The sequence below is a fragment of the Scheffersomyces stipitis genome, chromosome 2, assembly GCF_000209165.1.
Source record: "Scheffersomyces stipitis CBS 6054 chromosome 2, complete sequence".
Classification (NCBI taxonomy): Eukaryota; Fungi; Ascomycota; class Pichiomycetes; order Serinales; family Debaryomycetaceae; genus Scheffersomyces; species Scheffersomyces stipitis.
In genome coordinates this window covers 274,078-300,282 of record NC_009042.1, presented here as the reverse complement: position 1 = coordinate 300,282, position 26,205 = coordinate 274,078, and the positions used below count along the sequence as shown (strand labels likewise).

General features: G+C 41.4%; 9 protein-coding genes across 9 annotated transcripts; 4 read left to right on the top strand and 5 right to left on the bottom strand. All coding sequences in view use genetic code 12, as the record gives it.

Annotated features, from left to right (window-relative positions):
* Positions 1–123: 123 nt before the first annotated feature.
* On the bottom strand, positions 124–2,271 carry PLB4 (phospholipase B (lysophospholipase)). Its single transcript, XM_001382254.1, has one exon. It carries the CDS (start codon positions 2,251–2,253, stop codon positions 178–180), a length of 2,076 nt encoding a protein of 691 aa, XP_001382291.2. The 5' UTR covers positions 2,254–2,271; the 3' UTR covers positions 124–177.
* A 1,730-nt stretch (positions 2,272–4,001) lies between these two features.
* PICST_66798 (hypothetical protein) lies at positions 4,002–6,035 on the top strand (the record flags this gene model as incomplete). The annotated part of the gene is made up of 1 exon (XM_001382784.1): positions 4,002–6,035. The coding sequence occupies one exon, from the start codon at positions 4,002–4,004 to the stop codon at positions 5,964–5,966; it is 1,965 nt and encodes a 654-aa protein (XP_001382821.2).
* Positions 6,036–6,872: 837 nt separating this feature from the next.
* Positions 6,873–8,309, top strand: DCW1 (Defective Cell Wall; the record flags this gene model as incomplete). The annotated part of the gene is made up of 2 exons (XM_001382783.1): positions 6,873–7,751; positions 7,776–8,309. The coding sequence occupies 2 exons, from the start codon at positions 6,873–6,875 to the stop codon at positions 8,265–8,267; spliced, it is 1,371 nt and encodes a 456-aa protein (XP_001382820.1).
* Positions 8,310–8,835: 526 nt separating this feature from the next.
* On the top strand, positions 8,836–10,767 carry PICST_54632 (predicted protein; the record flags this gene model as incomplete). The annotated part of the gene is made up of 2 exons (XM_001382782.1): positions 8,836–9,150; positions 9,307–10,767. The coding sequence occupies 2 exons, from the start codon at positions 8,836–8,838 to the stop codon at positions 10,765–10,767; spliced, it is 1,776 nt and encodes a 591-aa protein (XP_001382819.2).
* A 107-nt stretch (positions 10,768–10,874) lies between these two features.
* On the bottom strand, positions 10,875–12,050 carry SIR3 (NAD-dependent histone deacetylase SIR2 (Regulatory protein SIR2) (Silent information regulator 2); the record flags this gene model as incomplete). The annotated part of the gene is made up of 1 exon (XM_001382253.1): positions 10,875–12,050. A coding segment is annotated over one exon (1,176 nt), but the record flags the coding sequence as incomplete, so codon positions are not given.
* Positions 12,051–14,449: 2,399 nt separating this feature from the next.
* Positions 14,450–16,207, bottom strand: PICST_40872 (predicted protein; the record flags this gene model as incomplete). Its single annotated transcript, XM_001382252.1, has 1 exon — positions 14,450–16,207. One exon carries the CDS (start codon positions 16,205–16,207, stop codon positions 14,450–14,452), a length of 1,758 nt encoding a protein of 585 aa, XP_001382289.2.
* A 382-nt stretch (positions 16,208–16,589) lies between these two features.
* On the bottom strand, positions 16,590–17,921 carry PICST_82327 (26S proteasome regulatory particle). The gene has a single exon (XM_001382251.1). It carries the CDS (start codon positions 17,887–17,889, stop codon positions 16,648–16,650), a length of 1,242 nt encoding a protein of 413 aa, XP_001382288.2. The 5' UTR covers positions 17,890–17,921; the 3' UTR covers positions 16,590–16,647.
* A 510-nt stretch (positions 17,922–18,431) lies between these two features.
* Positions 18,432–20,702, bottom strand: PICST_87650 (sorting nexin-41; the record flags this gene model as incomplete). Its single annotated transcript, XM_001382250.1, has 2 exons — positions 19,472–20,702; positions 18,432–19,435 (listed from the first exon to the last, which is right to left on the bottom strand). Exons 1-2 carry the CDS (start codon positions 20,325–20,327, stop codon positions 18,432–18,434), a joined length of 1,860 nt encoding a protein of 619 aa, XP_001382287.2. The 5' UTR covers positions 20,328–20,702.
* A 1,450-nt stretch (positions 20,703–22,152) lies between these two features.
* On the top strand, positions 22,153–25,560 carry FST6 (Fungal specific transcription factor; the record flags this gene model as incomplete). The annotated part of the gene is made up of 1 exon (XM_001382781.1): positions 22,153–25,560. The coding sequence occupies one exon, from the start codon at positions 22,153–22,155 to the stop codon at positions 25,558–25,560; it is 3,408 nt and encodes a 1,135-aa protein (XP_001382818.2).
* Positions 25,561–26,205: the final 645 nt, after the last annotated feature.

Sequence of the window (26,205 nt, the reverse complement as noted above, 5' to 3'; positions counted from 1 at the left end):
GTCGTTCATGTATCCTTGAATTTTCTTTTTACTGTACTCATATTTTTGCAGCTTAATTTCTCAAAAATATTCGACGAGTTGCAAAATCTAGACGCAAAATGTAGTCTGCTCATCCACACTGTTAACTAGTGAACTTTTATTTGACAAGACTAACTATAAATAAGTAATAACAAATGTCTAAATCATGACCATGGCTGCAACAAGCATGGCAACGACGACTGTATCAATGTTCAATTTCATTGTGCTAGAGGCACTCGTGGAACGAACTACAGGAATATCAAAGTCTTCCTCTCTCTTGAAGATAAAACTAAGCAATCCTCCTCCGCTCAGTTCTTGGGGTGGTGGTGGTCCGTAGAATACTTCACTTCCGTTGGTTAACGAGGTGTCTGTAAAATTGAGTTCTTGATAGTATGGTCCCTCAGATTGAGTAATCGTTCCGTCCCAACAATAGTTCAGGAAACACTTCTTACATTGTTCAGATTGTTCGATTCCTCTTCTTTCCTCCTCTCTTCTGATGACGGCACAAGCCACACACGTTCTCCATTCGTCGTCAATAGTTCCGTTCAATCTAGTAGCGACATCAAAGCCGTTTTGGATCATTCCCTTTTGCTCTTCATCAGTGTAGGATAACTTGTACGTAGATGTGTTTGAGTAGAACTCGAATGGCCTATTGGCGATATAAATAACCAATGGTGGAGTGACTCCATCCTTAACTAAATCAGTCAAGTTCTTTGCATCACACCCAAAGAATGTAGGTCTGGCTGTTAAGTTTTGAGAAAGGAATGATACCTCATCTGGTACATAAGGACAGATTGCTGATCTACCCTGAGGAGAGAATTGACGTTCGTAGGTAGAAACCAAAGCGGAACCATTGGGCCAATTAGTGGCTCCATCATTGCCATTGTCGAATGCAACCACAACATCCAAAGCTCTTTCCTTAGTCATCAAACTTGACAATGGAATAACTTCACCTCCCAACCCACCATCAAACAAGTAAAGAGTATCATTTTGGGCTATATGGGAAGAATTGGCAAATTCGGATTTGTAGAATGGATTGGGTCTGTATTCAGCAATGTCTTCGTAGTTCTTAGACAACTTCAGTAAGAAGGCCTTAATAATTGGCTTGATATACCAAGGCAAACTGTTACAGTCGTCACACACCAAAGTATTAAGAAATTGATTAAACAACGAGGAAGAAGTACCCACAACGAAACCAGCATTATCAAACCCTTCAACACAGCTTTCGCTTGTTGGTACCCCATTACTGACGTTAGAGCCGAGATACTTCAAATCAGTGAAGAATGTGTTTAAGGAAGGATCAAACGAGCCAATTTCAAATGGGTTGATTTCAACTACAGTGGAGTTCAAGTTGTAAACTGTAGTACCAGGACGACGACCTAAAGCAATGACAAGAGGAAATGGCATTTCATGATTGACAAAGGAAGACATGTTCCTAATGTCACTCCAGGTATACGAATCCATGTAGTTGTCTACATCTCCAGGAAACAATTGATGTGCCAATCCTCTGCTCCATGCATCTGTCAATGAAGTAGGGAATCCAGCCTTCTCCTTAGCCTTCAAATCGTCACCTATTCCTGGTCCGTATTTAGTGGTGTACCAGTTATTAAGATGAGTCAAAGCACCATTAAGATCACCTAAAAGTACTGGAAATACAATTGTCCATAGTCCATTAGAATTGACCAATTGCCTTGTGTCTGTCAAATTCCAGAGATCATCATTGTCGTTAAAAACCACATCTTGAACACTCCTCCAGTTTTGCATGGCTAAAGATCCCAATAACCACGAACCTCCAGACAATGCACTTACATAATTGGCACTTTGGAGCAAACCTCCCAATCCTCCAGGGTTAGTAGCATTTGACCCTCCTCCAAAGTCAGAACGGTCGTCCAACGCCAACATCTGACCTGCTCCACTCAACATCGCTCTGTAGCCCCCTCCAGAGAAGGCCACCCCCAAGTTGATACCCAGAGAATTATCCTGGTTAATAAATTTTTCTGCATTGAAACTGTCCAACTTGGAATCATCCAAGAACAGAATTAAAGCCTCGTTCGACTTGGCTTGTCGTTCACTTATCCACTCCTTTTCTTGCTCTGAAATGGAGTTGCCTTCCCGCAAGAAGGAATCTACGGATGGACACTGGGCCGGTCCTGGAGCATAACCTCCCGAAGGAGATCGAGCAGAGCCCAATGATATTATGGTTGAGACAACAACAGCAGAAGCCCACAACTTCATGATCAACCTTGAAATATTCTAAAGCAATCAACAGCAATTGAATAGTAGCAAATGGATTTATGGATTTATAGATATATAAATATAAATAAAAAAGGTGGAGTAGCCAAGGACTTTTTTAAGGGACCTACGCGAGAGAAGTTAGGAGGCACCAAGCGTCATTAGCACGGCCATCGTATGCCCTATTTACTCGAGAATACTGTATTAATTTGCTTATTATGGCCCCAACAGTATTGTTATTTCCCCCAGTTGCAGTTCCTATACCAGATATTCTTGCCTAATTAGGGAATTCCAGTGAATGTGACAACCCGGGGAGATGCACCAATTCTCCGCAGCTTTGACACACAGAACCGCTGCTATAGGGCATTGTTTCGGTAATAAACTCACGACAGAAACAATAGCAATTTCGTGAAAGTATTTACAAAATAATTTTGGTTCAAAAATCAATCAAAAAGTCCCATTCGTTAGGTGCTTCTTGAAATATAGCGGAAATGGATTTTTTCCTGGTAGAAATATTCCGACGCTTGAAGCTCACCCATTCAATAAAAGCTTTCGAAGCCCCTCAGAACTCACAATCCTCCTGTTGGCCGACTCTACTCCTGATTATATAATTACACTGAACTCATGAAGACAGGCACCAGCCAGCAGCAACGCCCACCTCAGATCATTATGTAAGCCTGCACTTTTAGCTTAAAGGATAGAACTAGAATTATCACAGATGTTGGGTGTAACGGGATCACGTGACCCAAAAAATCATGGTTCAGTAATTTTAGCTGGAATGTGTCTTCCTGCTCTTATAAACATGTCACAAACGTCAGGATGGTGTTTCTGAGTCATTTATGTTCGTCCCGTGGGTCTCTGCCTGCTATTGACATCTTTGGCAATCTGCGGCAACGGGTGCAAAAAAAAGTGAGAACTTTTTTTTGGCGAGACACTCGTCTCGATTGAGTTGCGGAAAATCCACCATGCTGCAATCTGGTGTTGCTAGAGAGTGCAAGATTTGCAGTGTCGACTACTGGCTCCAGATGCCCTATAATGGGGCCATTACTCTGGATCCAATCATAAGCTGTTATTGAAGAAGAACACGTGATTGCATTTGAAGTCAGGGGCTAAAAGGGAACACAAAGTCGTCTGGGGGAAAATTTTTTCCCTAACAAAAGCATTTGGACAACAACCAGAGGCAAAATCTGGCAAAGTCTAAAGAAAGCAGCTTTGATTTGTCAGGTTTGATAAAAAGCAAATATCAATTGTCCAGCGTTTGTAGAATTTTTCTGCTTCCTAGCCAGAGCCATTTTCGTTAACTGTTGAGATTCCCAAATCTCTGTAACCAGATTTTCCACGCTGATATCCGCGCTTAGACCAAATTTATTTGTTTGCTCGTTCCTCAATTGAAAAGTACCTACTTTTGTTTCCAGATCGGTGAGTTCGAGTTGAAAGACTTTTGAGAAATTGGAGACACGTCAGAGAGAACGCGTTCTTGTCAGCCGTTAACGTATAGAAAGGCACACCGAAGATACTCCTAGTTTAGAAACTGTTGAACTGGGTTATAATTGAACCTAATAGAAATATTGTTGAAATCTTATAGTTGAGCACGGTTGACAGACTATTGCCATATAGAGTCAACAGAAACCATCTGCTAGCCAACACAGTCAGTCAATAACTTACTGATATTCGTCTTAACTGGATATTGTGTGTAAATTTTAATTTCTTATCCCATTGTATTAATTTGTCATTGCCCATATATTTCCAAGATGAAAGCTGAAGTCAGAAGATGTCGTCGATGCAAGAGAAAGAGACTTGAAGACGAACCCCTTGAGGTCAGACAGTACAAGACATGTGCCAAATGTCGTATTATCGAGAGAAACAAGAAGAATCTGAGAAAGCCGTTGGCTGAAGAAACGATGCTTTATGGATTGAAGCAGTTTCGTGAACAACTGACCAACGAAAACTTCATGGAAGAAGAAGGTCTTTTGAAGGATGAGTTTTTTCGTCGTTTCCATAAAAAGCCGTTTAACTACGAAGCTGAACTTCACGAAGTTCTCAATAATCCCAACTATGTCAGTCCCGTCATCAACACTGAGCCTGAACCGGTGAATAGCCATTTTTCGTTGAAACAGGCTGCAGCTGTTACGCAACAGTTTTCACCAACTCCAGTACCCCAAACTCAGACGGAGCCTCAAAATATACTCGTACAACAACAGCAACACCAACTTCACCAGCAGCACCAGCAACATCAACAGCGGATACCTGTCTCACAACCTCTCCAGATCAAGCCTCAGAATCAGTACCAGCCTTTCAAGCCTGTAAAACAACACCAAAACATCCCTACACTTGATGCACGTCAGTATAAGCCAAAAAGACAAGAAATTAGTACCGTTTATGAGGCAGAAAAAGATGAAAACATCTTTGCCGAATTGTCCAAATTAGGTAATAAGGACGAGTTGAACCCATTGTATGCCAATTCGAGCGACGTTGACCCTTACCACTACCGAAATGTCTATGATGACTACCAACAATTTTTGCTTGCTCTATTGAACAAGAGGCAGAAGGACGAAAAAATAACCAACTTGGTGTACTTGAAAGAATTTGATGCCGAGTTTGCTCTTCATTTGGGCAAGTTTGATTCAACGCTTACTTCAAAGGAGAATAGCCATATTCTCTCAGCCAGATTCGGAGAAAGACAGTTGAGAACAAATTTGTTGAACAACTTGAGATCTCTTTATCTCGAGCAGATCATTGCTATCATGAATGTTCCATACAACCAGGAGTCATCTAATTTAGTGGACTTCAAGAGCTCCAATTCTCTTAAGAACTTCTACACTTTCAGCTATCCTGATGTGAACAAAACCGTGGCTAACTTCAAGGAGTTAGTTAAAATAAAGAACTCGTCCATATACATGAGTTTCAATAGAATGTACAACTTGTTGATAATCAAGGTTAACCACCATTCTTACACTCCAAGCTCTCAGGTATACAGCAACGAGTTCAAAGAGAAGGTTTCTGATGTGTTCAAGAAATTACAATTTGAAAGATCGCTTGCTCCAGCTCCAGGAACTCCTGCTTACGTATATTCTGCCATCGACTACAACTCCTACACAGCGCAATTGGTGTATGATAAATTGTTCAGTTTCCTCGATGTGTACTCGGAATCGTTACAGAGCTTTATAAAATCGTTAAAGAAGGAAGATTTCATTGCAGATTTTGTTAACTTCAACACCGCGCTCAAGTTGAACGAAGAAGAAGAGGAAGACGACGTTGACATGGATGCTAGTCATAACCAAAATGACGACGAAGATGACGACGAGGATGAAGAGGACGACGAAGAAGACGAGGACGACGATGACGACGAAGATGAGGATGAAGATGAGGACGATGACGAGGACGAACACGAACTTGAGGAAAAACAAGAAAAGTCTGCGGTCAATGGAGAAGTACATGTTCAAGATGGTGATGATGATGATGACGAGGAAGAAGAAGAAGATGATGATGACGAAGAGGAGGAGGATAGTCAAGATGAACCAGACGTTGGTGCCGAACAGGAAAAGAGTGTTGGTGAACATGTCAAACCACAAGATGGTGTTGCTACAGTTGCAACGAATGGTGTAATAGCACCAGGTCCGGAGATCAGGCTTATTGCTGAAGTGACCGGAGATGCAACCAAGGAGTCGACTGCTGAGTTAGTTGACCCTGTGTTTAAACCAGAAACGATCCAGTAGAGCTAGATACAGCTAGCGAAGAGGAAGTGCATAGCAATGTTTAACGCATAAATGTATTACTAGTAGATTAAGAAAAGGAAATGTAGTGCTTAGGAGAAAAGATTGATTATATAGAGACAAATAATGTTGTTAGAGATTGGACATAATAGTGGTTTGGCAATAACATGGAAAGTTGTACAAGCCAATTGAAAACTCATGAAATTAAATGAGAGTCAAAAATCAAGAATCAAAAATCTATTTATATCCCAACAGCATTAGTCCTGGAGAGTCTTCGGAGAAGTAAAATTCACACAAAAATTAGCACACAAAATTAACGTAAGTATCACCAAATCACAACTCTTCAGACAAAATACTCCACCAAGTTTTTAAAGGCATTTACTTTGCAACTGTAATTCATTAATTATAGTCCTGGTAATGGGCTAAGAATGTGGATGTCGCATGTCGTTGCTCCCCCTTCCTTGAAGGTGCGTGTTTAAACCTGCAATTTCGCGTCGAAGACGACATTTTTCTCCCTCCTGATCTAAGACATTTTTCTGATCTAAGGCTCAGCTCAACATATTTAGACCAATTTATTTAACATAAACACTACGCTGAAAAGCCGATAGGTAGAAAACTTACGGTACTTGGAAACTTCTGCAATCCAGAAAAGGACAATACTCCACTGTAATTTTCCATTTGAAATAGAACGCAAAGCTTGAATCAGCGTTTTTCGGTTGAAATCCTTTCGCTCACTTTGATCCTCAAAAATCCAAGTCTAGAAGCTCCAGTTCTAATTTTATATCGCGAACTCAGCGGAGAACTTCTCAAACACAATATTTGTAATTCTTAAAACTAAGTTGTGCTATCCGTTGACCCCAACCATTTTCAAACTTTAGAAAAAAAACTATTGGTATTCACAGCTTCAAAATGAGATTCCATCTTCTCACAGCATCAGTGTCGCTCTTCATGGCTTGTGCTTCGGCCATGTGGCTTGACACCAATAACGACACCACAATCGTGGAGGCCACCAATCTTATTGTAGACGGTGTACTTGATTACTATGACGGTAAAAATTATGGAGGTGTCGTGGGGATGTTTGTGTGGCCCTACTATTGGTGGGAAGCAGGCGGAGTATGGGGCTCGCTCATCGACTACACCTACTTCACACAGAACGATACGCTCGTGCCATTAATCAAGGAGGCCTTGTTGTACCAGACAGGTGACGATAACAACTATGTGCCTTTGAATCAGTCTACAACTGAAGGTAACGATGATCAAGGCTTTTGGGGCATTGCTGTCATGGGAGCTGCCGAGAGAAATTTCTCCAACCCTGATGACGACTCCAAGGCATGGTTGACTTTGGCCCAAGCTGTATTCAACACCATGACAGCCAGATGGGATAGTGCGGAATGTAATGGTGGTTTGAGATGGCAGATCTTCCAGTGGAACTCAGGTTATGACTACAAGAACTCTGTTTCCAACGGATGCCTCTTTCACATCGGTGCAAGATTGGCCAGGTTCACCGCCAATGACACCTACGTTGACTGGGCTGAAAAGGTCTGGGACTGGATGTATGATATAGGCTTGCTTGATGTTGTGAACTCTAACGACAAAGACTACTGGTTTGTGTACGATGGTCTTACTATTGATAACAACTGCTCGAACATTACCAAATACCAATGGACCTATAACCAAGGATTGATGTTGTCTGGGTGTGCCTATTTGTACAATTATACCGAGGACCAGAAATGGCTCGACCGTACATTGAATTTGTTGAATGCATCGCAAGTGTTTTTCATGAAAATTGTCAACGAAACTGACAACATCCAGGGTTCGGTCATGTACGAGGCAGCTTGCCAGCCTTCTAACAACTGTAACAATGATCAGAGATCGTTCAAGGCGTACTTCTCGAGATTCTTAGGGATGACTGCCGTCATGGTACCTCAGACTTACGACGGTATCAGACAGTGGTTAGTAGATTCAGCCAACGCTGCAGCTAAAAACTCATGCACTGGAGGTACTGACGGCCACACGTGTGGCTTGAACTGGTTTAACTCTACGGGCTGGGACGGTTACTGGGGTCTTGGTGAACAGATCTCGGCTCTCGAAGTCATCCAGAACTTGAGGGTACGTGATTTTCCTCCACCATTGACCGCTAACACTGGTGGTAGTTCCAAGGGCAACCCAGCTGCTGGTTACTCCACCCTTCACACAATCACTTCTCCTTTGGAGTTGGAAACCAAGGATCTTGCGGGTGCTGGTATCATTACAGCCGTTGTGGGAGTTTCGTTGGTTGCCGCAGGTGTGTGGCTTGTAATTTAGACAGAAAACAAATAATATGTATAATCAATATGCTTTGAAGGTAAAGAGTATTGTGGGAAATAGCAATAATGTAGATGTAGAACATCAGCAGTGAATTTGATAAATTAAAATGCCTTATATTACTAAATGATAAATTGAAAGTGCAATTATAGTTGTTGATAACAGACTTGACAATTTCGCAACCATTTACAATGCGACCCGCTTCTTTTAGTTCGGCCAGATCTCCACAACAATTAAAAGTAAGTGACTAAGAAGAGTTGTTACAGAAATTCACAAAATTATGGGAAGATTACATCCCTTAAATTCTTTTGAAACAAAACCATTTCTCTCTCTTTCTCTCTCTCTCTCTATATATATATATGTAAATTCTTCGGCTTCTAAGTAAAATCCTTATCTATGTCACAAGGTAGCGCCGCCGTTACCCGCACTCCACAATAACTAAACGAACTTGCCACATAGAAGAATGACTATTTCAGACTACTTCTTTTCCCACAATTATCCTTGATAAACGATAGTCTTTCCGAAGTGGGTGGGCCCTTTAGACTAAATAGACGATAGTATCCACCACATGAGTTTGGAAGACCAATTCTCGTCCATCCAATTGGACAGAGACGAAATTGACAGAGATAAAAACAGCAATCATGATGACGACAAGCCTTCGACTATTGCCGAGGAAGATGCTCTAAGCGAACTGCAAACACGTACAGAACACGAACAGAGTGCTTCTGCAATAGATCCAACGACTGAATTCAACTCCGAGGCCCAAATTCAAGGTATAGATGGTGAAAATGGAAATGTAGGAAGCCCGAATTTCGATTCAGATAATGCCAATTCGGAGTCTGTAGGCCAATCAAAGGGAAGTAACGAGTCTGCTGGTACAACTGTAGTTAATAGATCAAAGTCCGGGAGTTCTAGTGATCAAAATGCCTCGGAACCGGGACCCTCTCCAATTGTTCAGGGTTCTTCATCTACTACCTCGGCAGTTTCTGGAGCTAATAGAATTTCTAGTCAAGCAACAATAACTCCGCTGGAACAAGAGAGAACTGTAATGTTTGAAAAGTATCGGATTGAGTCTTCGGTGACGTCTCCTATCAACGATTTGGATACCGCTTCGAAACATTTCATTTCGTATTTGGTGACTACCACAACAAACCATCCGGCAGTGGTGAAGCTTTCGTCTCACAGGTCGGCTCCAGAAGACGAGTACGTCACCATTAGTGTTCGGCGTAGATACGGTGATTTTTCCCTCCTTCACGAGTGTTTATCGAACGATATTCCTACAGCCATGATTCCTCCATTACCCTCTAAGTCCAACTTCAAATACTTAACGGGTGATACATTCAGCACCGAATTCGTCAACAAACGGTTGCATTCGTTGGACAGGTTCATGAAGTTCATCTTGCAGCACAAACGATTATCTCAGGAGTCAGTGTTCCATCTTTTCATCAGTGACTCTAATGACTGGGGCAACTTCACGAAGAACTTGAAACTTCGCGACATTAACTACGACGAATCTGGGGCTGGTTCCTCAGCCAACGGATTTGTCAACAAAGTTGTCAACGAAGACATGATTACGGAGAAGGTGATGAACTACTTTACTTCATCTAAACACAAACGAGAAACGAACAAAGATATTCTAGAAATCAACGACAAGTTGAAGAAGATCTACGAAAACCTCATGAAGTTAGACAAGATATTTGTCAGATTGAACAAGAAGAACCACGACTTAAGCATCGATTACGATCAATTCCTGGCACAAATCATGAAGCTATCCTTGGTACAAACTACAGATATGAACTCGACCTCTGAACCATCGACACCCTCCAAAAATGGCGACGCTGCTTCTGTTGTTGTTGATTCTACTATCACCAACAATTTCAAGATATTTGCTGATTCCCTCGACTATCTCCTGAAGAACTGGTCAGAATTGCACAAATACGTAGATGAAACATTTCTTGTTTCATTACGGGACTGTTCCAAATACATCATAAGTTTAAGTAACCTCATCGAATTTCAGCACAACAAGAAAATCGATCTTCAGGTTTTACAGGATTACTTGGCCAAAGCCAGGAGCGAGTTGGCTAGTTTTGGCGGTTCGACGGCAAGTACAGGTGCTCGTCACCCACCTCCTGTACCAGTATTGAATAGTCATTCTGGAGGCGGAATAGTGAATAATACCACCCAGTTGATTAAAGACACTTTGTCTACATCTGCGACTCCACACATAGGATCTACAGCCACGGATGGAAAGATCGGCCGATTAGAAGAAAGGATCAACAAATTGGAAAGTGAAATCACCGTGCAAACGAAGCTTGTCAACGACCTCACTTATAGGATAATAAACGAAGAATATCCCAACTGGGACAAGTTTAACCGCAATCAGTTGAAGGAGTCGATGGTGGGGTTATGCGACCAGGAGATCAAGTTTTATAAGGGGTTGGTTGACAACTGGAGCGATGTTGAGACCAAGTTGTTGCGGCGGTTGGACGAATTGAAATGATAGTTTGAAATTAGGGTAATTATACACGTTTATTAGCGATTCGTAATACATTTCTACATAGCTATACATTATGGTACAAATTAGATTCAGACATAAGGGAACTATGTCTATGTTTCCTTCTTGACAATGTTGTAGCTCTTGCTGTAGAGCTCATGAGGTGTGACAGTAAACTCAGTGGAAGGGACAAAGTTGGGGTGAGGAATGTCCCAGCTAGCTCCCAACTCTCTAGTAAGATGACATACGACGTCATCACACAAACCTATCAAGCTGAGGTCAAAGTCCCTATCTGGAATGGGGTCTTTGTTGATGAGCACTCTGGGGACGCTTCTGGGAATCTTGTCGATTATGCTGGACACTGGCTCTACTTTCAAGGAGGTCCCCACCACGATGACCAAGTCACAGGTTTGGCAGTCCGGCTCAAGCAAACGGTAGAACTTCTTTGGCAAGTCCTCACCAAAAAACGTGATGTCGGGCTTAATAACCCCATGGATAATTACTGCCTCTTGGATCGTTTTCCAACAGGTGGAACACCGTGGAACATGCTGATGCCTGATATGCTCAAAGATCTTGTGGCCAGCGAATCTGTTGCTACAAGTTAAGCAGCTGGCTGAACCAAACGAGCCGTGGCATTGAATAAGTTTATCGGGGTGGATCCCGACTCTGGACTCAAGGTTATCAATGTTCTGTGTATAGTTCCGGAGCAACTTGCCCTTGTCCTGGAGCAATTTTATAAAGGAATGGAGCATAGAGAATCTTCCCTCTGGTGGAAGTACCAAATGGGCGATTGAATAAAAGATGCTGGGGTCCTTCTGGAACGCACCCATGTCAAATACTTTTTGAGGATCCTTCAAATTGAGATGTTCCAATTGCGCATACAACCCTTTGAACGATCTGAAATCTGGTATACCCAACGACGTCAGAATTCCTGCTCCGGATATCACCATGATCTTTTTGGCCAGCGTCAAGTCCAGGAGTAACTTAGGAATTGTGTAGTCTGAAGTGGGATGGTGGTACGCAGCGAAGTCGGAGTAGCTCTGGCTCTGGTTTACCTGCGGATCGTTAAGTATGAGCAGTACGAGAATCCCGGCAACTTGCTTGGTAGTTAAGAATCGTTGGTTACTAATGGATTCCTTGGGGTAGCCCAAGTTGAGTACTAATCTACAGAGGTCTATTTTGGTGATTCTCTCGGGAACAAAGTCCTTCAAGAATTTCATGAGTCCAAAGTTGACGAGGGTGTTACGATAATATTGCATGAGTTCTGGATCCGGCTGATAAGCCAAGATATCGGCAGCTGCAGCTGTTGCAGAGTCTGCAATTAAACTGGTCGATGACTGTGTAATATCAATAGATCTGGACGACCGAGTGTTGTACGGAGAAGTTCTCTTGCTGTTAGCCGAAATGTTGAATTCATTATGCTCATCACCAGACGAAATATTGGTAGATGAAGGCGACGTAGAGGTTCCAGCAGAATTATTGGTGGTGGAATTGGCTGCAGTAGAAATATTGGTTGTGTTATTTGTATTAGAACTAGTGGTGGCACTTTGAAGAATGCTGGAGTCGTTATTGTGTTGTCCTAGAGAATTTATTCCGGAACCAGTGCCAGAATCGTTAATACTGTTATCTGCTGGAGGTACCAAACGGGTGATGGGCGAAATCAGACCATTAGCGAGGTTCAGGTATCCATTTGATTTTCTGGTGGTGTTTTTGGTCACCTTTCCTATGACAGGTTTGGGTCTAACAGCGGTGGGTGGTTTAATGGTAGTCATGGGGAAAACAGTTATTTGTGTTTTGAAACAGAAGAATACCTAGTATCTTGGAATTTAAATGTTCGACTTGTGTACGATTATCTTGTATAGCCAAAGGCAACCAAACGCGATGTAGACGTCTAAACGAAGATTACAAAGGGAATGTCGATGGTAGAAACGGCAGATACGGCTTAAAAAAATTCTGCGCAGCTTCAGATGGTTCTGAGGTTGTTGCTAGAGCGTAGGGGCGTTTTTTTTGGCTTTTCCTGGCCCTATTTTACTGTAGAGAATAAACGGCTGGAAAAGAAGGAAATATATTAATACAAATGTTTTGAATTTGTGGTGATAAAGAAAATTCTTTTTTTTGTATCTCACTAACCTCGATTTTTTTGCTTTTGTTCAATACTCCTGGATTACAGTGAAGAATGTGCCAAAAGTCATCACCGCGTCTAACAAAACTTGGTTACCACTAAGAGGTGCTTAGACGATCACAAACCAATAAACAAACCCATCACAAGTACAGGAAAAATTCCTAGGACTATATAGCTAAACTGTTGGTGATTCATGGCACTGTTCTCCTATCTGATGAACAGTTGCTATTAAATTCCATTAATCGCCTCTGCACAAACTCTACGATATATTTAATTAAGAAATACAAAAAATAAGAAGCCTCCATAATTAATTCAGTAATCTACAAGTTCGGAAATGTCCATTATTTCGTCCTCCTGGCGCTTTGAAATTTATCCTATTTTTTCCAAATGAACTGTGTACAAATTGCCAGAGCGGTGGATTGGGGCGTTTCATTCCGTTCAAGACGATTGAAAGTGCTACATCCCAATATGTTGGACGATAACGTGGAAATAAAATAAGGACTGCCCATAGTAAGGTAAAATTTGTCATTTATTTGACCCCTTTATGCTCTGCCTAAGTCAGTTTCTGAATCTTCGCAAATCTTTCCGATAAGGGTCACATAAAATCGCCATAAAATATGTCTCGAGCTAAGTCAAGTTGGCCTGAGTAAGGCATGTTAGATCCTCCAACGAACAGACAACAGGAAAAATTATTGCTGCCATTTTACATAGGTTGTATCCGTCTTGACCGTCAAGATGCCAAATATCAATTTGGTGCAGTTGACTTCTTGGCCAAGATTAACTCGGAGCCAGGAAATATTTGAATCTTTGAACTAGGATAAGAAGAAAAATTATACAAATACGATTTTCACTACACAAGCTTCCACCTCATTAGTATCAAATGTATCAAAATTGTAACCAGCAGGATATCTAGTATGTTTGAAAGATTATTAGAAGTCTTTTCGTTTGTATTGAATATCTATAATTTTGTAGTAACAACATGCATGCTACACAACTGAAGGCGAAAGGAAATCAACTCCGTGGTTGGCTTTGTTGGTACTTTGCCTACTAAGTAAAATCTACTAAAATTGTATCGGTCCGTGTCCTTTTTCTCTATATATGTGTTGTCTATAACTGTCCATGTCTACTATTGATTTCGAGTGGTTTATGGCCGTTTCTGCAATTGAAAATAAGAAATAAAGTTGAATTAATTTCTTGGTAGCGCTGATATATGGTAGCGCGTAAATACATTTTTCATTCAGTTACACTATCCCATTACCGTTAAAAATGGCAAAAATAGTTATGTTGATTTGATTATATTGACTCCACTTATCACTTGAATGAACCATCCATATTTTAAATAAATAGAGAAGAAAACTAACTGAAAGATATGAACCTTCAGTTTTATGTCAAATACATTAGTATCCCAACTAGAGTTTAAAGTACCTAAAGTTCATTCACTTTTCTGCTGTCTATATTTTATATACTTACTAAAACTAATCGATAACCAAGACTGGTTATGTTTTCAGCAGATTCCTCAATTTTAAATGTAAATACTCTTGACGAGTAATAATTGGATTAGATGGTCTACTCTTTGTGTCTAGCATCCTTTAATCTGTCATCTACAACCTCATTATCATTGTCTTCAACTAAACGTGAATCGTCCTCGTCATCTTCTCCCAATTCAAATAATGTATTACCTTCGGTTCTTGAGCTATTTTCTTCAAAGGGATTCTCTGGATCATTGAATGGGTTTTCCTTTCCATTCACTTCACTGTATCCTGGAGGCCCATCGGTAGACTTGGGGAAAGGTTGAGCTTCTCTGGACAATTCGAAACTGTCGTGTTCAGCGTTACCAGGGCCCCTTGCTTCATCGTCACTATGACTGATTAAAGACAAGTCGTCCAATTCGAATTCGTGCCCACCTTGTTGGTAACCCTGTCCATCTGCTTCGTCGTCTAATCCTTCGCCAGTGGATAATTGCTGAGAAATAGCCAACATGTAACTTGTTTCAGTAGGTCTCCACAACCAGGCAATACCCATAAAAACGAAGAAGAAAATCACACTGGGCCAGAACTCAAAAATAAAGAATGCACTCTTCCAGTGTTCTTCGATCATGTCAGTAGTGGACATGCTCAAATAGACTATGGAAGACAAAATGAGCCCACCGAAGGTTAACACGACAGAAAAGAAAATAATTCTGAACAAGTTTTCGTACAACTGCAATTTAATGATTTGGCGTTGCTTGTGTAAGTTCGCAGTGGTCTTTTTAATAGACACCAAGATCGCAATGTAGTAAATTGTTAATGTGATAGTGACTGGGATCAAAGGTAACAATCCCAAAAAGCTACCCATGCTTCCTTCACCAATGTTGCCTCCGGAAGTAGTTGACTTTGAGGATCCACCATAGTAAGTGGCTACCAAATACACTATAGAGGCCACAAAGTGGACAACTCCCAAGATTTTACATTTAAGCATTGTTTTCTTGTCCAACTTCAACAAGACTACACCGTAGCCCAAGGAAATGCACAAAAGCAAAAAGAACGAGAAGGTGATTTTCGCAGCATTCATTAGCGATAAGAAAAACATGTAGAAAGTTACGAAGGCGTTGGAAGGGTTCTTGGTTCGGTTGACCAAGTCGTAGTAGGACCACACAACCATAGTGTCAAAAGCTAAAAAGCCCAACATGGCCAACAAGTATCTCTGCAATGGGAGAATCTGGTTTTCCTTTCTCTTTTTGAAGAACTGGAACCCGAACAAAGCTAGAGCTATAGCATAGCACAAAGTGAGAATACCGTAAGCTGGCAATTTGGGAATTTCAGAGGCACTCAATTGGCCAAAAGCGTTCTGGAAGTTGATGACTCCTCTGTACTTTTTATCGAAGTTATACGTCGAGACACAGTAGTATCCAGTCCTGTTGACGGAGTAATGTATATCAGAAGGCCCCAAATGGATCAACTGGGAAGTCATAATGGTAGAGTTGGTGCTATTGGAATTGAGCAAGAATTTACCCTTCTGCTTAGCTTCACAGATTCCCAAGGTATCAATCGCATAGTCATCGCAGATGTACTTGCTGGATCCATCACTCAATTCCACGCCGATATTGCCGAGGTCCTTGTATTCGAAAATAATGAAGCTCACAGAAATGTCTTCGTCGTGTTCTTCGGCATTGTCCTTCTTGGAGTCGTATTTGTATTTGTCAAATTGCAGTAACAGCAATGAAATCTGCGGCTTGTAAGAACCACCCCAGTCATGTTTGGCATACATGCCTGAACATCTTTGCAGGTTGGTGTCTTCATCAAATAGAGCACGATTGGCACTGACTAAAGGAGCCAAGACGGCCATTGCGGCTCCAGAAACGGAGACTAGCTGACCCACTCTCATAATTATTCACCGGTAACGGAACTGGGTCTGCTGATATAGCGATAATTGCTGATTGCCGTTTGTTCCGGTTTTCAAATGGTGAATTTTCAGCTTGAAGAACAAGTGATGGTTTGATCTTGCTGAATTAATGTAGGAAAGATGTCGCGCTCAGCCTGGAGTGGACGTGCGACATTGGTCGGATATGTGCAGGTCGGATCTAAATTTAATCAGATTGATCTAGACAGAGGAAATAGTCTAGTGATAATGGAAACGATTTTTGAATAATTTGTGGATAGACCTAATCACAATAGTGACAAGTCTCAAGTGTGACATTTCACAATTTTTTTGCAAGTTACAAATATTTAAAGATATCATTTATACATAGTATTCATTTTAGTTGCATTAGTCTAATCTACCATCTCCTATATGCCTGCCCAGATTGTACCGCCATTCTTGTAGATGTCCTTAGACAACTGGTCTAGTTGGCCGTTCCAGCTGAGCAAATGATTATGTAACACCTGAACCTGGTCTAAGTTTAAGATTCTAGGCTGCAACCACGTCACGACAAGCACTTCGTCGATCTGGTTGATGTAGCCCTTGATCAAGTCGAGCGAAAAGCATTTGATGATCAAGTGTTCCACATCGTTTACAGGTGTGCCGGTGAACTCGGAGATCTCCTGGAAACTCAAGTTCTTGTCGGTGGTTGGCTTCAAAGAAATGAGCTCCAACAACGACATGATGATGATCTTCTGCTTTAAGAACAAATCGAACTTGTTCAAGAATGGAGATTTCTGAAGAGCAATGGCATACCACTTGTTGAATTCCTTCAAGTTTCCGGAATTCAAGTTCTGGATCAAGTGGTAGAGCCAGTTGTAAGGACTAGATTCGTCTTTAATGACATCGAGAATGTCGTGCAAAATCAACTCACCGAAGTTGTAGATCTTGTCGCCTAACAAGGCTGCAATTCCAAGCTCGTAACACAATTTGACCTTGTCTTCTTCGGGCAAGTTGTTTTCTACAGATGACAAGTACAACAACGCATTCAAATAGTACAAGTTGTATTTTTCAGTTTTACGATAGAGTTCACACTGGGTCAAGTAGTATGCAGCGTTGATCTTGGGGTTCTCAAAGTTGGAGATGCTGTCAGCCGAGTCGAACTTGGCATTCAATGTGCTCAATATCTCTTCTGAATTGTGCAAGTCGTCCAACAATAAGTAGTGACGAGAAATCTGGAGGTTGACATATATGACCGATTCGTCACGTGCAACCAACGACTTGAATTCGTCGTCGTCGTCGTTTTTGATGTTGTGTTCCTTCTTGAGATTTGAAATAAATTGCTGCTTCAATTGCAACAAACTATCCAAAGTATTCTGGGGGCTGTTGTCAAACGATTCCAACAAGAAGTCGACCACTTTGATTGGATTCAATTTGGAAGCGAATTGGGTGATAAACAAATGATAGATTTTGTACTTCAAGTCAGGGGTCACTTCCGGTCTGTTTGTGTAGTAGAAATCGTCCAAAGTAAGGGTCAATTGGTGCCACAACTTTCTTTCGTAGTAGTCTTCCAATTGGTAGAGAATGGCCATCAAGTCTGACGATTCTGTTTCCAGCCTGATCGTGGCTAAGACTGTTGACACGTCGTTGTCCAAATCCATAGCTGACATTCTTACAGAGGAATATGAGTATGATGAATTAGTATGGAAAAAAGTAAAGTTGTACTTTCAACAAAAAGATAGTGTGGATGAAAATGCCTGTAGCTGAAGTTTGATATTTACCAAATCTCCATTGCCACCTGTAAGGTGCAGTCGTCGACTGCCGCTTTGTGTTGCTATCTGCAGGAATATATGGATTTGCACCCATAGACATTTTTAGTACTATAGGCGTATGTCAAAGTCTTACAAATTATTCGTAGTTACCAGCAACATAGAAAGTGGTATGAGTCCAATTTGGTTAATATTTATCGTTATTCTGGAAAATTTTTAAAACCGCACAATCGGTTCTCAATAATATAGAAGTGAATAAAGGTGCGAATTGTTTAATTGGCTCTCCTAAATATACTCATATCTGAATATATAACAATGTATATTGATGTACTGTGATTTCGTTTATATCGAAGACCTAGGAGCAGCTGATAACAACCTTCCCTTTTACGATACTCTATTCCGTCGCTGACAGTCATTTATCTAAACCTTCCAATATAAATATGCTAAATGTCGCTCAAGGAAAGCTTGAACTCGGACCAGTTGGTTAAATTCTCGCTAAACAACTGCTTGCCGTTCTTGATATAATTAATCATTAATTTGAGCCATTTCTTCTCTAAGTCCCTCAAGAACCCGTTGAAAGTAGTTATAATTGCTTCTGTTAGGTGGGTCATATCTCTATCACACAATGCTATTAATTGGTTCAATTTGTTTAACTCCTTTTCGATCTGCATGTATTTGAACTTGTAATTATTAAATTGGGGGTCATCACTTCTGTTGTTGCTGTGTAGACTCTCCAACTCCTCTGCACTTAACGAAAAATTGTACAGCTTATTATTACCCCCAAAAAGCCCATACCATGACTTTTTCGAAGACAATCCGCCTTGTCTTCTTTTTTTTCTGAGCTCTGAATTCTGGATAGCCGTGTTAATGGTAGGGCTACTAAGATCCTTTAAATGATCTAAACTAGAATTTTCAATGGTGCCATTATTGGCATTGTTGATGGCTGTCGTCAATGAAGTAGAGGATGAATTGGTTAAGTTTAACAACTCCTGGAATTTATTAAACTTGAGCTTGTAGAGAATCTTGAATTGAATGATCTTGTACTTGTAGAATTTAATTAATCCGAGACTCGAAATACAATATTGTATGATCTGATGAACTGGCTCTTGCCATTCTGAAATGATATGGTTGAGTGTAAAGCTTTCAAAATTCAAGAAACTACTGTCGACAGTGGACCCGAATTTTTCAATTGCTTCACTGAGATTGTTATTACTTGGAACCCCGGAAACTGCAGCATGATTTGAAGATTCAAATATTTGTAAGGAGAAATTATTCAAATTTCCGCCTAAGTCAATTAAATTCAGGACCATACCTTTGTAGTTCTTGATATTACGCGCGTTCAACTTATTGAGGTCTTGTAATATCCGGACTATGTTATGGAATTTGATTTCAAATTGAACCAACGTATGCGGAACTTCAGTAAAGCTATGGTTCTCTACAATGGTAACTTCCAGACGTGAAGCTTCATCCTTGTAGTAGTCACTGCTTTTGAATTCAAATAGTCTTATCTGATCATTCAATCTCTTCCAGTCCTCGTTAAGCTTCTTGAGAGAACTTAAATTATCGAGGTTGGAGTCGAACTCAAACCCATTGACCAAGGGTAATAAAGAATATAGCCCATTTTGATCTGTTGGATTTACTGGGTTGCCCAAAAGCAAATTATTTGGGATGAGATTTACTGGAGGCTCGTTCAAGGCATTGTACCAGCACAACTCGTAATTAGGGTCAAGGAACTTGTGCAAGAGTGGACATCTCTTCAACTTGGGCGAGGATTCAAATATCAAGTCGGTTAAGAAGCTTTTGAAGTACCGTTTTCTCATCTCGATGATGTTTATTTCGTTGGAGTTGTTGATCGAATTGATCAAATACGAGAAAAGCGAGTGTTTCTCCGGAATTGGAGGTACTATCAACGTAGGGAACAACTTGAGCAAGTTGTCGCGCAACGATTTGAACTCGCTGAATCGTCTTTTGACAATTATGGAGATCGAGTTGTCTCGTAAAGACAACTGGATTGTATACACGATTACAGATGAGTTAACCAATCGCTCACTGGACACGATTTCAATCTGCAACTCTGGATTTTGGAGCAATTCGTCTATTTTGTTAGATAAGCCAATTGTAGAGTTTACCAAATCGTGACTGGCACCAGCAGATACAACAGGAGCATCGCCCGACTTAGTGTAAGGCGGAGGGGCCACCAGTTGAGAGCCAGAGGTATCGTGTGACATAGGTAAACCTGACATATGATTTCTACCATATGGATCGTTCAACATCGAATGGTTGCCATAGAACGAAGGGTTGTTGTCTTGTTCGACATCTTCAAAGAGGTCGTCGTTCATCTGAATGATTATGAGTGTAACGATATGTAAAAGCAGTCTAGAAGCTGTTTGAAATAGAAAATCAATGAGTCTTTGCTATGTTGAATGTCAGGATGGTTGGATGAATGGATTTATATGTAGCAACCCAATTCCTTCTCGAATTACGCAGACCACTTCAACTACAATCGCTTACGATCAATTTCTTTACCTAAGTCTGAATTTTGTAGGATCAGTTCTCTGTCTGTTCTTGTTCGTTGTAGAATCCAGTCTTGGGGCAGTGGCAAGGACCCAAGGCAGATTATTACCCAAAAAAGACCAAAAAATGCACCAATTCGATTCAGAACGCACTGGAAGGTCCTGATAACGTGCAGCTGACAGGAGAAGACGTGGAAGTTCCTGTGGGCGTGTTTGATGAGGAAATGAGTGTAGCTACTCGGGGCCAAAATGTGAATGATTGTGTTTATTGTAGATTGTCGGTTTCCTGCATGTGTACTTCGCAATGGAGGAGGAGGAAACGGGCTGTATTGTCGAAAACAGTTCTTGACACAGAACGCGACAAACAGCCATGCCGGCTGCAAACAGCAAATTCGACCTACTCCAAGCTGAATAAAATCCCAGAGACGAAAATGTTGCGAAATGTGGACTATATCGAGAATACGAATAAATCCGTCCGTTTTGGTCTGTGTTTTGGCTGCAGACGAAACAAGGACGAGATCCTTGCGGAGTGGACGGTCGGACTTTGGTTTCCTTCTCCGCTTACAAAGAGAGATTCGGATCAAATCCTAGCGGACATATGACTGTGACGGCGACTGTGTGGATGGCAGCCAACTCTCAGCTCTTCGGACCTTCACCAACTGGTCTTGTCAATCTAATCCCCGTGACCTGTGAATCACAGAAAGTCCTGACAATTCAAACTCAGCTGGAAGAGGTCTGGTTCAGTCTTACAGGTCTGACAAAAGCCCTGGCTGCTTCCTGTTTGTTTACCTGACCGTACAACTCGTGCCGAAAAGGCAAAGACCGTATTCCTGGAAATTAAACAGGCGAAAGAAGGAAATACGAAGGCAGATATTGGAATATCCCCACCAACTACAAGCCATTTGGTCCTCATTCTATTTACTTTACAAACTGCCTGAAGCTGGCCAATCAGAAACCAATCAGAAACGGGTATCCGCGAGAGGACCCACTTTTCTCTACACCTCCTACGAGCAGCACTACATGGCAATCCCAGACTTACGGTCTCGACTACCAGCTGAATCCCCACAATCCAGCTCCATTTGCTCCCCTTTCCCACTGTTAAGCATTTCCAGCTCCAGCCAGTATTCGGACTCGTCAGATAGTGTGCACGTTAAAACCGGTACACTAAACCGCAGTGTTAAAACCGACGTGCTCGAGCAACCAGATTACTAAGACCTTCCTTCAGTGTTTGCGGCTGAATGACTACATCGAAACCACAGAGACCACGACTCCTTTTGTGGCGGCGGACTTAAAGTACTGTTAATTTTGATCCACCACGGCAGCAATACCGTATAGTGAAATCTTGGTGCTTACATCATAGCACTTCGGCGATATCCCGATCGGTACTAGATCCGCGAGCTAGCTCCGATATTAAGTCTCTTTCTGCCATACTATAATATTGTTGGATTCCTAGGATTTTCACCACCAGCGAGATCGTACCACAAAGCATCCGAAGATCGTGTTCCAAGTTCCGCAACTCGCTGTAGTCGACAAACATCTCGTTACGCTCTTCAAGCAGTGTCTCACTCTTGCACCCTTATACTTTTCCAGCCCGGCCCAGCTAACAATCGATGCTTACGTGATCTGAAACTTCTGTCAGAGAATATTCCCAATGGCTTTCCACGTCAACACATTTCGGGCCATGGACCAGTCCAAGCTCGAAAACCGCAAACAGGAGCTGCATTCACGTGAACGACCAGCTTTCCACGATCCTCTTGGCCCTGTGGTTGGTACCACCATTACTAATCAGACGGGTGCAAATAATCGAAGTGAGCATACATTTGCTCCAGAAAATGGAAAACAAATCAGGTTTGAAAACTCAAGTGGAAATTCAAGCGATAACTCAAGCGACAACGTAGTTGATAATCTGAGCGTTGCCATGAGTCGAAGATTTTCCAAAAACGAAAATAATGGTGGGGCTGCCACTTTGAAAAATTCTCGCAATACTATGGTAGATGAAGGCTACAGCCATAAAGCTAGCTTTAAGGTCAAGCTGGAGCCTCGGAAGAGACACAGACTCACTTTGGTGTGTAACAACTGCAAAAAAAGAAAGATCAAATGTAACAAACAAGTTCCATGTGACTCTTGTGTCAAGTCCGGAAACTCCCAAAGTTGTTGTTACGATGCTGCACTCAGTCCGTCTAACACCACTATGCCATATGTCTCTAGCGCTAGAAGACCAATAGTGCTTAAGGAGGAACAGATAGTTATGCCAAAGAGACACAAGACTTCACAAGATAGAAAGCTCATACCTCATACAACAACTATTGGTAACAAGGCTGCCTATAATGCAAAAAATGACGTTTTTCACTCTGCCATAGTTGCGCTGAATGGTAACAATGGTGAAACCTATTCTGGAAATGTAGATTCTTCTGGAGGTGGACAAAAAGTCAATATATATAAGAAGGAACTAGATGCCTTGAAGGAGAGAATTCGGCAGTTGGAGTCCTTAAACGGTCTGCAAACCGCTTTGGCTCCAACAAGCGGTGCTTACTCTGCTGTTTCGGAATCTAATATGACTCCTTCTCTCGTTCCTACATCATCATACGCCGTGGACGAGTCTGCTCAGAAACAGATGAATCTACCACCACCACCTTCTTCTTCTATTCTATCGTCATATTCTCCCTTGTCAGGTGAGCAACAGAGTGGCAGTACATCGAGTACTACTCTTGGCACCCCTTCTCTGGTAGCTATACAAAAGATATTGGATTCCAAGCCTTTATATCAACCAACATACAATGCACCAATCAAGTTGCCTCCTATCAATTGGAAGGCCACGCAATCTAGCTCAACTGTTTCATCGACTCCAGTGTCTGACGATCTAGCAAAATCCAGAAGTCATTCACAGCCTGACGGAAACGCCCAGGAATTGACATCCCTTCTTGGTATCAATCCGGTTCTGCAGCAGCTGGACGGTATCAACTTCTACCGTTTTGACAAAGACACCCCCTTCAGTTGGTCGTCTCTAATGAAGAGTGATGACCAATTACGACTGCTCTTGCAATATGTCAAAACTCAACACGCAGTGCTAGACGAGGATATCAGTTATCCCAAGAGTCCTTCCGAGTTGGAAATGTTTGATACTAGCACCCAGGAGTATCGGTCTTTAATTCGTCAAACTATGTCTAGAACTACTTATGACCACCACCAATCGCTCACTGATCGTATTACCGAACGCTTACCAGAAAAGGAAATAGTGTGGTTGTTGATCGATCGATTCTTCGAATTCTTGTATCCGTTTTTACCCTTTGTCGATCAATTGACATTTATAGAAGATATGGAAAGACTATTGGGTCCAAGAGAGCAAGAGTCTACTGGCTTCGATATTCCTTCACATATAAAGCTACACAAAGAAACGTACGAACATGATATGGCAATGTTAGGAATATTGTTGCTTATGATGAGATTTGGTTACCTCTCTCTTTTCAGAAACAATGATGATTTCAATATCGAGACAATTCAAGGAGGAACTAGTGCAAGAGTTATATCAGTACTGCGTTTACTTCGTCATCCTATATCTATTGATTTAGCAGAGTTGGCCAGAGAATGCTTAGCTGGTTTTAATGTTCTTGACGAAAACATTCCATTCACTTTTTCTACCTTGCAGTTAATGTTTTTCATGAGATTTTACTGTAGACTCCTGCCAGAGGACGGCTGGGTTCATGATGTAATAGACTATCATGGCGCCATAGTGCGAATGTCTCTTGCGATGAAGTTGAACATTGATCCAGATCAGGTACATCCTTCGGAGAGTCCCAGAATGAAGAATTTGCGAAGGAAGATGTGGAATTTCTTGGTTATAGCTGATGTTCACAACAGTCTAGCATTCGGTAGTCCGTTGTATATCAAAGAAGAAACTTGCCACACAAAAGTTGTATACATCACTGAAGAAAATAGCAACATCATAGGCAATTTTGAAAGAGAAAAATTCATTTTTGAAGTTGTCCATAAAAAGTCTTACGATTTTCATGTTCGTATGAAGTCAATGTTGAAGTTTATCTTGGATAGAAACTCCACTACTCCATTAAGTCAAATAGTTGACAAGTTGAATGATTTTGAAGTATTGGTGAACGAGCATTTTGGAGGCTCTCTGATTGTCAATGCTATCTGCGGAGACTGTAAGTGGAAGGTGGTTTGTAATAAGGGTGATTATGTTAACATATTGAATGAAGACGACCGGCTCTCGTTGAGCTGTTTTGAGAGAATTCATACAATCAAAGTCTTCTTATCGATCAATACCTTCTTGATGACTATTTATTATTACATGTATTTGTTCTATGGGGACTCCCTGAACAATATTTCGTGGTTTTACTTGAAGAAATCGATGATCTATATTACTGATTTGATCCCTACCTATCACAGTCTCTTGAATGAATCTCAAACATGTTCTGACTTCATTATCAACCCTACTTTGCAGGGATTGATCCACAAATCCAATCAAGTACAGCTTTCTTTAATCATAAAGTTCAGTATGAATAGCGGAGACGAGAAATTGCGTTCTTTACTTGTGACAACATACCAGATCTTGATCAATTTGATAGGTGGAATCAGTAAAAGATATTACTACGCTTGGAAGATTACAAAAGGACATACATATTTCTTGTCAGTGATCCAGAGTCAAGCGTTTCAACGGTGGATGTTGCAGCAAGGTGGTGTCGAGTCAAGGTACAGCAAGTATCAGTTGGACGGCTTGAAGACTATTGTTTCACGATGCATAGACAAGACTCAAGAAAACAGGGAAAACAGAAGAAGTGGTAAGAATAGGAACGCATTAACTGAGTCCGAGTGCCTGGAAAATACTCAGGAATTCTCTAGAGAAACTCTGAGAACTCCGCCTCTGTTACCTGGTTCTAACGTGGCGAGCAGCCCATCGATGGCAAATACCGATCAGCAATGGATAGACTTGATTTTCAACATAAAGAACGATCCGGCCACACGCGAGTTGACGTTGTTCGACTTGTTCGACGAGTTGGAGAGTAATCCTTTGGGTGCAAAAAACAAGCTACAAGACGATAAGTAGATAAGATTCAGATACTAATGCACAGGACAGAATTATACAGGACAGACTTGTTCAAGACAGAGTTGTAAGGCTATATAATTGTCGCGTGCCATTCAGTCCCGTTGGTGCTTCGGTGTGTACGAATCTTGAACTGAAGATGGATGTAGGGAGGGAAGGTGCATGTGCTACAAAAGATGCCAAGGGGTAGAGATGAATTGTCCAAAAAAGGGAGGCACGACTTTGTTTTATAATAGAGATTTACGAGGTGGTGATGTTCGTAATTCTTGACATTGTTCACTTACTTTAGAGCTCACCCCATTGTCACTTGTGGAAGTACCACGGCCGGAGGTGTACCTCGGGAGAAGATAACTGAGTTGAAAGAAAGTGGATGCAGAAATAAAGATCAAACTCGATTTATGACGCGAACGGAGACGCGACAGAAGATATCTGACTCAAGGCAGACAAAAAGTTCGACCGTATCAGTGTCCGAGAAATTAGACATTTTCCAAAGCAGAAATATGAAATGGGCACGGAAAATCATGGCTCAATCCAACCTGAAATAGTGAATACGGTGAAGGTTAAGGAGGATGGTGTGCACGTGACCAAAGCAATTGAGTTTAGTTGCAAATATGTCGCTTAACTGGGGGGCCCATGTGGGCTCTCTGC